A 15,606-nucleotide genomic window follows, 5' to 3' on the forward strand; every position below is an offset into this window, starting at 1 on the left:
AAGCCTAAAAAAGTTTGACAGAATGGTCTTGACATCTAGGTAGGTACTAGGCAGGGATTTATTTTTTGTCCTGTTTGTAGGTATTTTATTGTTTGTTAAATTGTATAAACAAAGAATTTAAATTATAATAATTAATCAGCAGTGTGTCTGTATGAATAAAAAAAATTAATAAAGATGTCTGTGTTCGACGGCGAGATAGAGTTCCAATCCGTTTACATGGTGGACTATGGCAAGAAAAATAAACCGTGAGTTTTATGTTGGACAAGCTGATGCCCGCAGCTTCGCCCGCGTGGATTTAGGTTTCTAAAAATCCACGAAGATGCGGGCATCAGCTAGTAATAATAATAAATAGGCTTTATTATTTTCTTATTACTAGTTACATAAACATGTGTTATATATTATATCTATAAAATAAAAAACTAACAATAAGCAATGGGCCGCAAACCCAGCATGGCCGATCATTGATAGCAATGCTCAGCGTTTTTGGTTTTTGAAGTCGGTTTTATTTTTGTTTTGAAAATTTTTTATTTCACAATTTTTAGTGGCCCCACTGTACTATAATATGCTATGCCCAGTTAAAACCCTACTGTTTAAGCTATTACACTGATCGCGAGCAATTTGCTCTTATCCATTGAGGAGTTCTGTTCTCCATTTCCGAAGATTTTCATCAGATCTTCACCAAATTTATATGGGACCACCTGCACAGTATACGCTTTCAAACAAAAAAAAAATTTGAAATCGGTCCAGGCGTCTTTGAGTAATCGGGGAACATACATAAAAAAAAAAGATCCCGACGAATTGAGAACCTCCTCCTTTTTTGGAAGTCGGTTAAAAAAATAATTTTTGTTTTGCTAGTACCCAGGTATGAAGTCGGGCGAGCTTCACACTTGGATTTCTAATTTTGTTTTATTAAGTTCACTCGACTTTGGCAAGAAAGCGCCTGGTTTTGATCTAATTGATAAAAGAGTCCTATCGGAACTACCGCGAAAAGGTATTATGTTCCTCACCATTTTATTTAATGGCATCATTCGTGTTGGTTACTTCCCAGCTCTGTGGAAGGTCTCGCAAATTATAATGATATCAAAGCCTGGTAAACCCGTTCAAGAAATAACCTCATACAGACCAATCAGTTTATTACCGGTGATATCAAAAATTTGTGAAAAAGTTGTGTTGCAAAGGCTTATGAAAGAACTCTGCTCAAGATGTATCATCCCAGACCATCAATTTGGCTTCCGGCAGCATCATGGAACTGTTGAGCAAGTACATAGGGTATGCAGAACAATAAGAGATGCACTGGAACACAAAGAATACTGCTCTTCTGCTTTCCTCGATGTGCAGCAAGCATTTGATAAAGTGTGGCATACAGGACTACTATTCAAAATTAAATCGCTACTACCTCATACATTCTTCGGTCTGTTGAAATCCTACCTGGCTGATAGAATATTTCAAGTCAAAGAAGGTGAATACACTTCACCGTTTCACCCAATCACAGCTGGCGTGCCACAAGGCTCAGTGCTAGGTCCTGTGCTTTACACAATCTATACAAGTGACCTACCTCAAATTGACGATGTCACTGTGGCTACATTTGCAGATGATACAGCTGTTCTTGCTCGCAGTAAATCTCCTGAAGAAGCTTCAGCTATTCTGCAACGTGGACTAAATGAGATCGACAAATGGCTGTCAAAATGGAGGATAAAAACGAGCGCTTCAAAATCAGTCCATATAACATTTACTCTTCGTCGAGGAAACTGTCCTCCGGTCTCGCTGCGTAACAATCAGCTACCACAAAGCGACAACGTTAGGTACCTGGGAATGCACTTAGATAGAAGGCTAACCTGGAAGAAACATGTCCAAATAAAGAGGGATGAGATCTATCATAGATATAGAGGACTGTACTGGATGCTCTCAAGGAACTCCAGACTCTCTCTAGACAACAAGCTACTGATATACAAAGCAATAATAAAGCCAATATGGTCATATGGCATACAACTTTGGGGATCAGCATGCAACTCCAATATTCAAATTATACAAAGAGCTCAAAATTATATTTTGAAACAACTGTCCAACGCGCCATGGTTCCTACAAATATCGGAAATTCATGAGCACTTAAACATTAACACAGTAAAGGAAGAAATTCTAACTTATAGTTGCAACTACAAAACAAGACTTACTAACCACCCAAATCGCCTGGCAGTGCAGCTGACAATGCCACAGGCAATCCGTCGACTAAAGAGAAAGCATATACTAGACATTTAGCTGAGACTTATGGAGTTTTCCCGCTGGGGAAGTTTTCTCCTAATGAACGCCAACTTCCTCCAACCAATCTGCTCATAGTCCACCGACTGATCGCATGATAAGGCAACCCCTCAAAAAAAAAAAAAAGTTCACTCGACTTTATACCTAGGTACATTACAAGTGTAGCTAAACAAAAATTATTTTTAATTTTTAGTGTTTGTGGTTTTTGAAGTCGGTTTTATTTTTCTTTTGATCATTTTTCTCACAGCAAAAGTCCCCGGCGCAAAGCAGTAGACGACGATTGCCTCATCGTGGGCCTCAGCCGGGACTCGCTGAAGGCGCGGGAGCAGCCTCGCTCGAGTCCCGACGTCCTCTGCCCCGTCAACTATGAGTACTACAAGAAGGCCATTGAAAGAGTTATATGAATACCTACTTACCTAATATTTACATAAGTGGATTTAAAAATTTAAAGTTTTGCAAACAGTAGGTACTTACCTTAGTATTCTGGTTTCTAACAATGCGCGGGGTTGCAATTATTTGTAAATTGTAAACACTTGCAAAGATCAACCGCCGAGTTTCTTGCTGGTTCTTTTCGAAACCATTCTGAATGCATTCTGAACCAGTGGTAGATTATTTTGACGATCCAATTAAGCACTTGTAAAAAGTTTATTTGAATAAAAAACATTCTATTCTATTCTAACTTCACTACGTCTGTTTGCGCTGGCCCCTAAACTTAGGTAATATTTCACGGCCAGGTTTTGGAAAATAGGTTAATCACTAACCTAAATGATTTGTGATTTGATAGTTTGCCGAAAATTATCCGAAGCTGACCAAGAAGTACATGTCAGAAGACATAGATCCGATACCAATAGACCATGAGATTCAGGATCTGAAGAGAACTGAATATTTGACTAAATACTGCTCCAGAGGTACCCCCGATTGATTTTTAGAGTTCCGTAACCGAATTGCCATCAGGAACCTATTACTAAGCCTACACAGTTCGTTCGTCCGTCCGTCTGTTTGTCAGTGGGCTGTATCTTATAAACCGTAATAGATAGAGAGTTGTCACAGAATGTGTATTTTCTACTGCCACTATGATAATTTAATGAAATTTATATGCCCAACAAAATATAATAAAAAATAATAATACCGACTTCAAAAACCACAAGCACTAAAAAGTTACGAATAATTTTTGTTTCTACACGCGTAATGTGTGTATGAATTCGAGCGAGAATAATAAAAGAAAATAGAAATCCAAGTGTGAAGCTCGCCCGATGGCATTATGAACTTGTGAGTCTTGGCAACCTTTACATGAAATGTTTTTGGTGGTTTAATATTTCAGCGTTTATCGTAGTCGGGTTTTAGTTTTGTTTATCTTGTTGTAGAGCTACCATTCATGTCAGTGAACTTGACTCGAAGAGCCCGTGCGCTGCAAACGCTGCGGCTGCCCGACGACGTGTACATACCGGACACCAGCCACAAGGGCTCCTACAGGCGCCCCCCGCCGGACAAGTACGCAGTGCCGCCGGCGGCCATGTCCATGAAGCCTACCTTCGATAATTCCTTACAGAGTGAGCTAGTTTTAAAAGCTTATAGGGTTCCGTACCTTAAAAGGAAAAAAGGAACTCTTATAGGATCACTTTGTTGTCTGTCTGTCCATCTGTCCATTGTCGTGTCTGTCAAAAAAACCTATAGGGTACTTCCCGTTGACCTAGAATAATGAAATTGAGCAGGTAGGTAGGTCTTTTGGCACATATTGTAGAGGGAAATATCCGAAAACTGTGAATTTGTGGTTACATCAAAAATTAAAATGTGTTCATAAACAAATCATTAGTACCTATTTTCAATTTTTCTTCATCATTTCATCTTCAACTTCAACTTCATCATCAATTTCATCATTTAAAAAAAAATGTGTTTCAATTTTCAAAATAAGATAACTATCATTATGAAAGGGCTTTACCTGTACATTATAAAACAGATTTTTATTTTTTTTTATTATGCATATCAGTTTTTGATTTATCGTGCAAAATATCCCATATAATAAGTATAAAATACCCAAGTACGGAACCCTCGCTGCGCGAGTCTGACCCGCACTGTTAGAGTCAAGTGCCAATAAGAAGAACGTTTTGTACCTACTTATTCGATTTTCGTTTTTCAGAGGAGCTTGGTCGTATCCTGCGCGTGCGCACGGGCGACACTAGCTATGACGTCGCTCACGGGCTGCTGGCGCGCGTGGTGCTGCAGAGGAATCCCTTCGGGGCGCCGCGCGAGGAGCCTCGCTTCCCGCGGTGGAGGAATCCTTACATTTATACTTACAGAATCTAGTCACTGTCACGTTGATATACAGGTGTAATCAGAACGCTTGCAAAAACAAAGCCAGGAGATAGTACCTAAAAAAACCGCAAAAAAATTAAAATATCTATATTTTTTAAAAGTTTATAACATATTGCAAATAAAACATCTGACTGACACAAGAGAACATCGAATGTTGCGTAAATAGGCGTTTGAAGTCAATGATAGCGCGCGTCGTAGGTGGAGCATTGACCCGAGTTCTGCACGCCTAGGTATATACCTACATTGCGAGTTTGAAATATATACTAAATGACCAAAAAATACAAGATAAGGCAAATGGTTATTGGTTATTGGCATTGTGTTTAGGTAGTATATTTAATTCTGGTTACATCCCATATTTACTTGCTGGATATATTATTGTTGTTAAAATGTTTTAAATAAAAAAAAGTTGGAAGTTTCCTGACAGCCACGAACGGTTAAAAGCTGATAAAAACTTGCGGCTGAATATTTTCAGTATCGAGCGACCGCTTGTGGCCGTTTAAACACTTCCTTAAATGTTTTGGGATATTTAATTTTTATTTAGGTACAATGATGTTGTTAGATAGATACCTACCTATTTTTTAGCGCTTAGAATAAAGTAGCATAGAACACTTTTACTAGTATTTTTTACCCCCGACCCAAAAAGAGTGGTGTTATAAGTTTGACGTGTGTATCTGTGTATCTGTCTGTGGCATCGTAGCGCCTAAACGAATGAACCGATTTTAATTTAGTTTTTTTTTATTTGAAAGGTGGCTTGATCGAGTGTTCTTAGCTATAATCCAAAAAAACTGGCCAAGTGCGAGTCAGACTCGCGCGCTGAGGATTCCGTACTCGGGTATTTTTCCGACATTTTGTATGTATACATACATATGTATATGTATATAGGCAGGGACCTCGAACCTCTTGACTTTCGTTCTTGATTGATGGTTAAAACACTTGGCAGATGCTTTCGCTTGTCGTTCGTGTTGCGACGATCCAAAAATTTTATTTTGTGGTGTTTGTCCTTGCACATGAAACTTTTTTTTTGGACGGGCACATCGTCATCATTATCTTCATCATTCATCATTATCTTTTTCTTCTTCGAAAAGAGGCAAATGGGTTGTCGCCAGTCTCCCCACAGAGGATTCAGTGGAAAACGAAACGCGATTGTGTTCAGCTCAGTTTATAGTTTAGCTGTTGTCATTCACAAAACCGTTGCGTTACGAACCGCTGCATCGTTTGTGGGCTTAGAGTAGAGTAGTGTAGTATAGTAATTGTGCTTCGTATTTTATTATGGGCCCAACTTTTCACCAACGATATTATTGAATGAACCGGCGCCGGATGTACATGTACTCTTGGAAATAAAACTTATAAACAAATATAAGTTATAAAAATACATAAGTTTGAAAAACTTGAGTTTGAACATATATATTGGTTTCCTGGGTTATATATTGGTGAAATTGGTCTATTAGTAGTGAAGTGTAAGTTAGAGTAGAGTAGTGTTAATAATTATTTGTATTTTTCATCCAATCCACTGTGTTGACCGACGAAACCGTATCTGAGGGCGAACTCCAACGCGAATATATACTCCTGTAAAATATTGATCAACGTGTTCGTCCTTGGGTATAATCACAGAAATCCAAATAAATACAGTATTATTATATTACAGTAGTATTTTATATCTATGGGTATAATAAACCGGCCCGGCTTTTTAGAACAAACCGTGTGCCGTGGTATTATTGTTACGACCCGCGGTCCCTCAGAGCACGACTGGGGAGGGAACACCCCCACTAAGAAAATATTTTCTGAAATTCCACAATCCACATGGACAAATCCGGAAATAAAACCAAAAATTATAATACAAATTTAATCATTTATTAAGGTACATCTATAATGGCGTATTAAATAATCAATACATTAGAATAATATAATTTGCAACTGAAACAAACATCCAATCGTATTCATCATGCATTCATAAATAATAAAGACTCGTATCAGATAGTTGAGTCTATTGTTATTAACCGACTTCCAAAAGGGGAGGTTCTCAATTCGTCGGAATCCTTTTTTTATTTTTACTATTTTTTATGTATGTTCCCCGATTACTCAAAGACCCCTGGACCGATCGCGAGCAATTTGCTCTTATCCATTGAGGAGTTCTGTTCCCCATCTCCGAAGATATTCATCAGATCTTCACCAAATTTATATGGGACCACCTTACCCAGTGTAATACCCTTTCAAACAAAAAAAAATTCCAAATCGGTCCAGGGGTCTTTGAGTAATCGGGGAAAAAAATAAAAAAAATAAAAAAGATTCAGACGAATTGAGAACTTCCTCCTTTTTTGGAAGTCGGTTAAAAATACGTTCCAAAATACTCAGAAAACTATTTGTATGGTAGCCTACGCACGAGATCCGATTGCCGTCATCTGATTTCTCTGTCATCCGTGAGAATATCTCGGATGTGCCTCGTATTCAAATCGGACATAATATGGATATAGATATAATGTCAATGTCCACTGAATAGCTTGGATTTGGATCAGAGACTGGATTAGTGCGTAAGCAATATCAGCCCGAGTTTTTTATATCCGTATTTTCACGGATTCGGATCGGACGAGTGCGTAACAGCTGTTATCTTGGGATGGTTTTCGTGTCACGCGGGCAATATTGCACAGCTTGTCAAGGTCAAGATCTCAGCTTTAATATCATCTCCTCAAATCTCTCATTAAAAAAAATTAGACTATTAACAAAATCAAAACTACATGCAAAATCAAATCAAAATCAGTAGATATTACTTTACAGGATAGTTAAATCAACTATGCAGAACCCTGGTAACGGACTGCCATTCTTTGAAACACGCTCAAAGGTGTTAAAAGGAGGTGCGTGAACCCCGCGACAATATCTATGTAGTCTGTGACGCGACACGTAGGTATAGTTCTTGCAATTCACGAAGGCGAGTGGCTTGTGCTTGTGTTTAAAAGGGGTTTTTTCCGTCACTCGTTTCGTACAATCGTAGTTCCAATTTCATTTGAATATTAAGCAACCAAAGTCCATGAAATTTTGCAGACATATTCTAGAAACTAATATCTATGTCTGTGGTTTTCCAGATTTCTGTTAAAATATTCAGTTTCAAAGTTACGCGGTCTTAAAAATTTTCATACAAATCTTTGAGCCCCTGTAATTTTAAAACTACATATTTTTAGAAAAATCTAAAACACCACAGACACAACAGATATTAGTTTCTAGAATGTCTGCAAAATTTCATGGACTTTGGTTGCTTAATATTCAAATGAAATTGGAACTACGATTGTATGAAACGAGTGACGGAGAGAGCCCTGTTAAGTCGTATCGGTATAAGTAAGGTACACTAAATGTGTGCTTAACTTGCTCGTAACTGATTGGTCCAACACGCACGCACACTTACGCAATGCCCATGTATAAGATGTAACCACAAGTAAAGTTCACTCGCCTTCGTGAATTGCAAGAACTATAACACAAATAAGCGTACTTTGTCTTCACTTTTTGAAATACTAATTGCATGAGCTTTACCGATCTGGAGTTTTATAAATATTATCACAGCTATGAAACCAGGACGCTTTGCAACCATATTGGCGATGGTATTTTGTCTTTAATAATTCAGCGCCAAAAGAAAACCCATGTTCACAGATGCAGAAACGTTACTTAGCCAAAATAATTTTAATCTGATGAATTTCATTACATTTTTTAATTCGATACAAAACTTCAAGTTTAACAGGGCTCTCTCCGTCACTCGTTTCATACAATCGTAGTTCCAATTTCATTTGAATATTAAGCAACCAAAGTCTATGAAATTTTGCAGACATATTCTAGAAACTAATATCTGTGTCTGTGGTGTTTTAGATTTTTCTAAAAATATGTAGTTTTAAAATTACAGGGGCTCAAAGATTTGTAAGAAATTTTTTAAGACCGCGTAACTTTGAAACCGAATATTTTAACAGAAATCTGGAAAACCACAGACATAGATATTAGTTTCTAGAATATGTCTGCAAAATTTCATGGACTTTGGTTGCTTAATATTCAAATGAAATTGGAACTACGTTTGTATGAAGCGAGTGACGGAGAGACCCCTCTTAATCTAAATTTATAAGAAAACTGGAGTAGCGAATTACGTCAAACTATCATTTTGACAGATTGCCGATAATGGCCAAAATTAAATTATAAATCTATCTATAGAGTCGATAAATTATGAAATCATCCTTAACGGACGTACGGATGATTTCACAGTTTTAAGTTTCACATTAATCAGCAGTCCCCACTAACAATTTTTTTGACAAATAACATTGCTAAGTAGCTTGTCGACAGATTACAAACAGAGTTAGTTATCATTCGTTCTAAACTGCAAAATCAAAACAAAAAAAAATATAATTAAATGAATAAATAATTCTCTCAATAGTTTTCTCCCAGGAAATCGATTAAGAGTTGAGTTATAACATTGATATGACTTGATATTGATAAGGCACAAGGCAAGTACACGGATGTTTGACGGCTGCACAACGAGAACAGCCCCCCTATCGGCTAAAAATATATCAATCATTAAATGACACCATCAATGTCAAAACATCGTTTTTAGCCAATGGGATTGGTCAAAAACCATGTTTTGACATTGATGCTGTCCTTTAATGATTGATATATTTTTAGCTGATAGGCCCCCTGGTCTAGTGCGAGTCAGAACAGAACACTCAGTAACTCCTAAGGCGGAGTCCGTATCCACGCTAAATGCTTGTTTATTTCAAGCGGATTTTCAAATCACATGACGTCTGATAAAGAAGACTATAAACGTCAAATTGACGTACAAAATCACGAACAACTGAAAATCCGCCAGCAAACGTCCGTGGGCGTCCTTATCATCACATAGCATAATAGAAAAACAATTATCTCTACATTTCAATGAAATGTAAACAAAATGATTCAGTCATTAATTATGGTTTCATAAAATTTAATCAACGGTAGACTGCCGAGGTTTCGGGTGAACGGAGTGGACTGGAACCGATTCTAAGCGACGATCAGTGCAACTACATTGTAGAAACAAATTTCTCCAAAGGTCATGCGATAGGTATAACAACAAATACCAACATATTATTTTATAAGTAAAGTATGTATCTGAAATCAAGAAATTCCGGATTGCAGATGCAAACCCTACCTATAACTGTTGTACGCGAGCCAAAATAAGTATATCTACCTGATCGGGAAATGGAAATTAATGAATCCACTTTATTGTGAAAACTTTAGTGGCTTATTGTAATTATCTAGACTAAGGGTAAAATTATATAAAATGTATAGCAGCTGTTTGTTTTCCAAGTGGGGGTTTCGTACTTTGGTAGTTAACTCGATAATTTAAAATGGTTAGCAAACTTAAAACCATCGGGAAGTGGCTGGATTGGAACGCTGAGGGCTGGGTGTGGTGGCGCTCTTTAGTGAAGGCCTATGTCCAACAGTGGACGTCCACAGGCTGATGATGATGATGATGATCCCAATTTGTGCACAGTCATACTAACGTCCTCCCGTCCCAGTCCGGTTGTCGTGGGCGCATGCACAATTTAAAAACGCAGTTACTTTGTCATCGCATATAGCCGCAAACTTTAATTATTTATTAACAGAATTTACATCAACAGAAATCTTCATGATACAAGTTTTACATTTCACACAACAGTCGTCAATCAAAACACGAACAATCAAGGGTAAATGAGTTAAGCAGAAGCTCAGTTTAAATAAAGAATATAAATAATCATTTTAACATACTTTTCATTAATACAAATTGTCCATTTCACACTGCTTTTTCCGCCTATTAATATGTACAAAACCTCATTCCAAAATTTTAAGGGGCTAGGGAAGTCTTAGTCTATTGTTTTATGGTTTTTTGGCTTCAGTTTTAGACATGAATCTATATATACCTAATGGATAGAGCACTCCTAATATCTTAAAGCAAATGCCTACTTATCACTATACAACTTCAACCAACAAATTAGAGCGAGACGTGGGATTCCAGTGGTATCTGGCCTTTCGCTCTCGCTTGGCAGTCGAAATGGGATATATATGGGAATGGAACTAGGTATTTGCTTCAAGTAGATTTTAGCTCTATCCATAGTCGTATACCTATATATTTATAGTCATAACTCATATCAAATAATCCGATTCTTATTTTAAGGGTTTATTCTATAGCGATGGGCGATTGAAAAAAAAACAATCGAATGAATCGAACAGTTGAACAATCGATTGACGTCACAGAAAACAATCAAATGAATATTGACAGTCGATTGTTCAATTTATTTACTGTACGTTTGCGTATTCGTAGGCTGGAACGAATAAATAGTTCTTTTGAAATCGCATTCAAATTTCGATTTACTAGTCCCAGACCCGCGCGCTAAGTAACAATTGAAAAATCGAAAACAATTGTTTTCCAATTGTTATTCGAATAATTCGATTGTGTCGAATCGCCCATCGGTAGACTCGATCAGTTCGGCATAAAAACTCCCCTTTTTCCTTATTACCCCTACTTTAGCCATTCATCATCTTCCGCAGTGCCTCAATACCGTTCGTCCTCGGACATCGAGGCGGCGCTCCGCTGCTACGGAACCCGGAAGGGCACCACCAGGTCCTCGTGGTGCTCCACTCGAAGCTCCGATATCGCAGACGCGGCTTTCTTCACCGCGTTTGTTATCTGGAATGGAGACGGCGGTGCAAAATTAATAATAAATCTATACATATAATAAAATTGTAGAAAAGTGGTGTCTGTACAATGGAAATATATAAAAAAAAAGTAGCAGGGGTTTTTATTATATCGATGCCGAACCCGAAATTGTAATTAAATTTTTTTTGTCTGTTTGTCTGTGTGTTTGTGCACGCTAATATCAGAAACGGCTTATTCGATTTAGATACGGTTTTCACTAATATATTGTAGTAAGCTTCACTTAACATTTAATGTTTATTTCATGTCAATCGGTTCATAAATAAAAAAGTTATGTCAATTTAAAGAATCACGGCGAACATTTTTAACGTACGGAGTATATGCTGCCCGAAAAGTCACTATTCCACGCGAACGAAGTCGCGGGCACAGCTAGTTAATAATAAATACGTCTTATAATAAGTCGTTTATTTTTATTTGTACCAGAAAGTTGTAACAATAAAGAGAATAAAGTTGAAAACTACTCAATAAAAGCTGAAATATTAGAGTACAAGTGTAAAAATTTATAACACCTCCGACAAGTTTCAAACAAAAAACCAGCCAAGTGCGAGTCAGACTCGCATACTGGGGGTTCCATACTCGTGTACTTTTTCCAACATTTTGGACTATAAATCAAAAACTATTATGCATAAAAATAAATTAAAATCTGTTTTAGAATGTACAGGTAAAGCCCTTCCATATGATACCCCACTTGGTATATCTTTATTTTTTATTATCTTAATTTTTTTTTTAAATGATCTGACCACAAATTCGCGGTCGTCAGATTTATTCCTGTACTTGTGCTATAAGACCTACCTACCTGACAAATTTCATGATTCTCGGTCAACGGGACGTTCCCTATAGGACGGAAGGACAGACAGCAGACAGATAGACAGACAACAAAGTGATGCTATAAGGGTTCAGTTTTAGTTACGGAAGGTACGGAACCCTGCAAGTGTGTGATTGTACTCACCAGCTCCTTGTCACTGTGTGTGAGGGGTGGCGCCACCAGCACCTGGCGGCGGATGGCGGGCGGCAGGTCGGCCAGCAGGCGCGCCGGCGTGGGCGGGGGCAGCGCCGCGGTGGCAGCCCTAGCGGTGTACGCTCTCACTCGCTCGCTGTATGCACCCGCTTCTAGTGAGTAAGGGCCTAGGGCTCCTACGTCTATCACATTTCTGTGGAGAAAATTCATTTTTATGTCTTCTAAAAAAAAACCAGCCAAATTTCATGATTGTAGGTTAACGGGAAGTACCCTATAGGTTTTCATGACAGACACGACAGACAGACAACAAAATGATCCTATAAGGGTTCCATTTTTCTTTTGAGGTACAGAACCATAAAAACAGAAACAAAAATCATTTTGTTACATACACACACATACACACAGGCATAGATTTAGGTTTTTAAAAATCCTGTGGAGGAACTCTTTAATTTTCAAGGATAAAAAGTAGTCCGCGTTAATTCAGGATATAAGGTATCTCTGTACCAAATTCATTCCAAAGAGCCAAATCGGTTTAGTCATTGTGACATGAAGCTGTAACAAACATCTAAACATCCAAACTGTTGCTCGAATATTGTTGTTTTTGTTGTGATTTTATTATATTACTCGTTATTCATTAATATTTTATTTTACACTAGAGAATGGATTTAGGTTTGTAAAGATACTGTGAAAACTTAGATTTTGCGGAATAAAAACTGGCCTATTTCCATTACAGGAATGCAAGCTACTTCGGTACCAAATTTCATATAAATCGTTGAAACGTATGGGTCTTTAGGAATCCAGTGGAAGCTCTTTGACTTTCCGGGTGTTCATCCCTGAGATATAAGCTAACTCTGTACCAAATTTTGTCAGAATCGGTTAAATTGTTGGGCCGTGAAAAGATAGCAGAGAAATGTACAGATGGAAAGACGGACAGACAGACAGACAACAAAGTGATCCTATGAGTTCCATTTTTCCTTTTGAGGTATGGAACACAAAAAAATGTTCTAGAAGTATAGTAGAATAGGTGTTACGTGGCAGTCTCGTGCAGTATCCTGTTGAGCGCGCTCTGCTCGTCCGGCTTGCGCGGCGGCGTGGACGCGCACGCCGTCGGCGACGGGGCCTCGTGCTGCTGTTCCGGCACTTCCAGCAGGTGTGTGCGTTCGTTCACTATGTTCTCCTGAAAACATGAAAGAGGGAATTTAATGTAATGTGTTGTGATAAACTCTAAATCCACATAATCAATCCACTTACTAACATTATAATTGCGAAAGTGAGTCTGTCTGCTACGTTTTCACTGCTTAAAATGAACCAATTTCAATAAAATTTGGTAAAAAGTAAGTAAAATATTCTTTATTGTACACCAACAAGACAGTAATATATAAATAACAATAAAGATTTATGTACAAAAGGCGGCCTTATCGCTAAAATAGCGATCTCTTCCAGGCAACCTTAGGGTGAGGAGATAATAAAAATTAAAGAAAGTGGAAGGGGTGTACTAATAAAATAAAGTAAATAAACATAATGTATATATAAAATTTAAAATAAATAATTAAGTAAATAATAATAATAATATTACAGTAAATAAGAACGGAATAAGGATAGGAATAGACGACAGATTCGAGGAATAAAAAGTAGAAATAAATAAATAAACACATCAGATTGAGGATAAATAGAATAGTTTCAGTTTCGTTTTGAAAATAGACAGAGATTTAGACTGTTTGATATCCAAGGGGAGAGAGTTCCAGAGCAGTATAGCGGTAACAGTAAAAGATTTAGCATAATAGGAGGAGGAGTGTGTAGGTATTTTCAGCTGTAGATTATTTTGAGAACGAAGAGATAAGGAGTGTGTGTTACATAGGTACTCAAATCGTTCTTTTAGATAAAGAGGAGTGGAAGGATTGAAGAGTATACAGTAAAGAAGATGAAGAATGTGATGTCCTGCGAAGTCGTATCGGGAGCCACTGGAGCTTTCGGCGGAACTCGGAAACGTGGTCATACTTTCGTAGCCCAAATATGAACCTTATACACAGATTTTCGGATTTTTTCCTTTACTTGTGCTATAAGACCTGCCTACCAAATTTCATGACTATGTATGTAAACTGGAAGTAGCCTCTAGGTTTTCTTGACAGACATGACATACGGACAGACAGACCAAAAACTGATCCTATAAGGGTTCTGTTTTTCCTTTTGAGATACAGAACCCTAACAATGGGATAGATATAATGTAAAAGTTCAAGCTAAGTCTTTATGTTAGAGTAAATTGCACACCACCAATGCTAACTATAGAATGGCAAGTATTCAAAACAATAAATAACAAAGTGTTATGCTACAAAGAAAAATATCATTCATGCAGTAATATGTTTATTGCATGTAGCGAATCAATTATTAAATAAAACGATTCTTAGATATGACTAACATAAAACAATAAATATGTAGGTATGTGGGTTAAAAATTGTCGCGATAAGCCGAGATACCACATTTCCAGGTTCACAATTGAGATAAAAATGCCAGTCAACTGGGAATTAACGATAACCATACCATTGTTATGTTGTTGTGAACTTATGATTACGTTTGCTATTTCCCATGCAAATACATCGCACAATATTCACAATATGTGCCTCTGCTGCACTTTTAAAATAACTAAGCACATGTGTACATTATTCTAAACAGCATTAGATTGCTATAAATCGCGTCAAACGCTTTTCGGGTAAACCTATTAGTTTTATTACTTACCTGAGGATCGGTGTCTTTGTGGCAAATGCTGTAGCAGCAACCCATGACGGCGCTCCTCAGCGAACCGAAGCATGAATGCAACAAACTTTCCTCGCCGTCTGACTGCATAAATATTTTGTTCTATTAGTCACGTTATAAATAGAAAATTTTCAATTCACCGTCAACAATTTTCACGATTGCAATTTTGCTTTGCTCCATGAAACTTTGACATTGACAGATGACACTAACATTTTTGAGAAGGCGTCATTTTAATGTCATGTAAGTAGGTCTTTTGTAAATTCTGACAAGGATCTTTTGGCACTTAAGTGACATTGTCAAGAGGCGTAGTTGTAAAACACATAATAAAGTAGGTACTCTGTGTTCTAGAACAAAGGCTGCCAGCAATTAGAATCTCCTCAGTTTTAGGGAATATGTTGAAAATGTGAATGTTGAAAATCGAGTAAGTTTTATCAATTTTACCTAAAAGCCGATTCACACCAAGAACGTACGCGTGACACGCACGTAGTGACGCGAGAGAATGAAAGAGACATAACTGCACGCATTAAGGTACGTCTACGCGAACGTTCACACCACGCAAGCGGTATGCCGTGTCTCACATAGTTCCATATATTACAACGCAATGGTACGCGCTTCGTCTACGTTTACGTGACGC

General features: G+C 37.6%; 2 protein-coding genes across 2 annotated transcripts; one reads left to right on the forward strand and one right to left on the reverse strand.

Moving 5' to 3' along the window:
• Positions 1-100: 100 nt before the first annotated feature.
• On the forward strand, positions 101-5,170 carry LOC123876301. Its single transcript, XM_045922521.1, has 5 exons — positions 101-245; positions 2,504-2,651; positions 3,041-3,164; positions 3,621-3,806; positions 4,394-5,170. Exons 1-5 carry the CDS (start codon positions 175-177, stop codon positions 4,558-4,560), a joined length of 696 nt encoding a protein of 231 aa, XP_045778477.1. The 5' UTR covers positions 101-174; the 3' UTR covers positions 4,561-5,170.
• A 4,561-nt stretch (positions 5,171-9,731) lies between these two features.
• On the reverse strand, positions 9,732-15,155 carry LOC123876302. The gene is made up of 4 exons (XM_045922522.1): positions 14,955-15,155; positions 13,253-13,398; positions 12,213-12,414; positions 9,732-11,236 (listed from the first exon to the last, which is right to left on the reverse strand). The coding sequence occupies exons 1-4, from the start codon at positions 15,060-15,062 to the stop codon at positions 11,144-11,146; spliced, it is 549 nt and encodes a 182-aa protein (XP_045778478.1). The 5' UTR covers positions 15,063-15,155; the 3' UTR covers positions 9,732-11,143.
• Between the last annotated feature and the right edge of the window lie 451 nt (positions 15,156-15,606).

This window comes from Maniola jurtina, chromosome 21 (assembly GCF_905333055.1).
Source record: "Maniola jurtina chromosome 21, ilManJurt1.1, whole genome shotgun sequence".
Taxonomy (NCBI): domain Eukaryota; kingdom Metazoa; phylum Arthropoda; class Insecta; order Lepidoptera; family Nymphalidae; genus Maniola; species Maniola jurtina.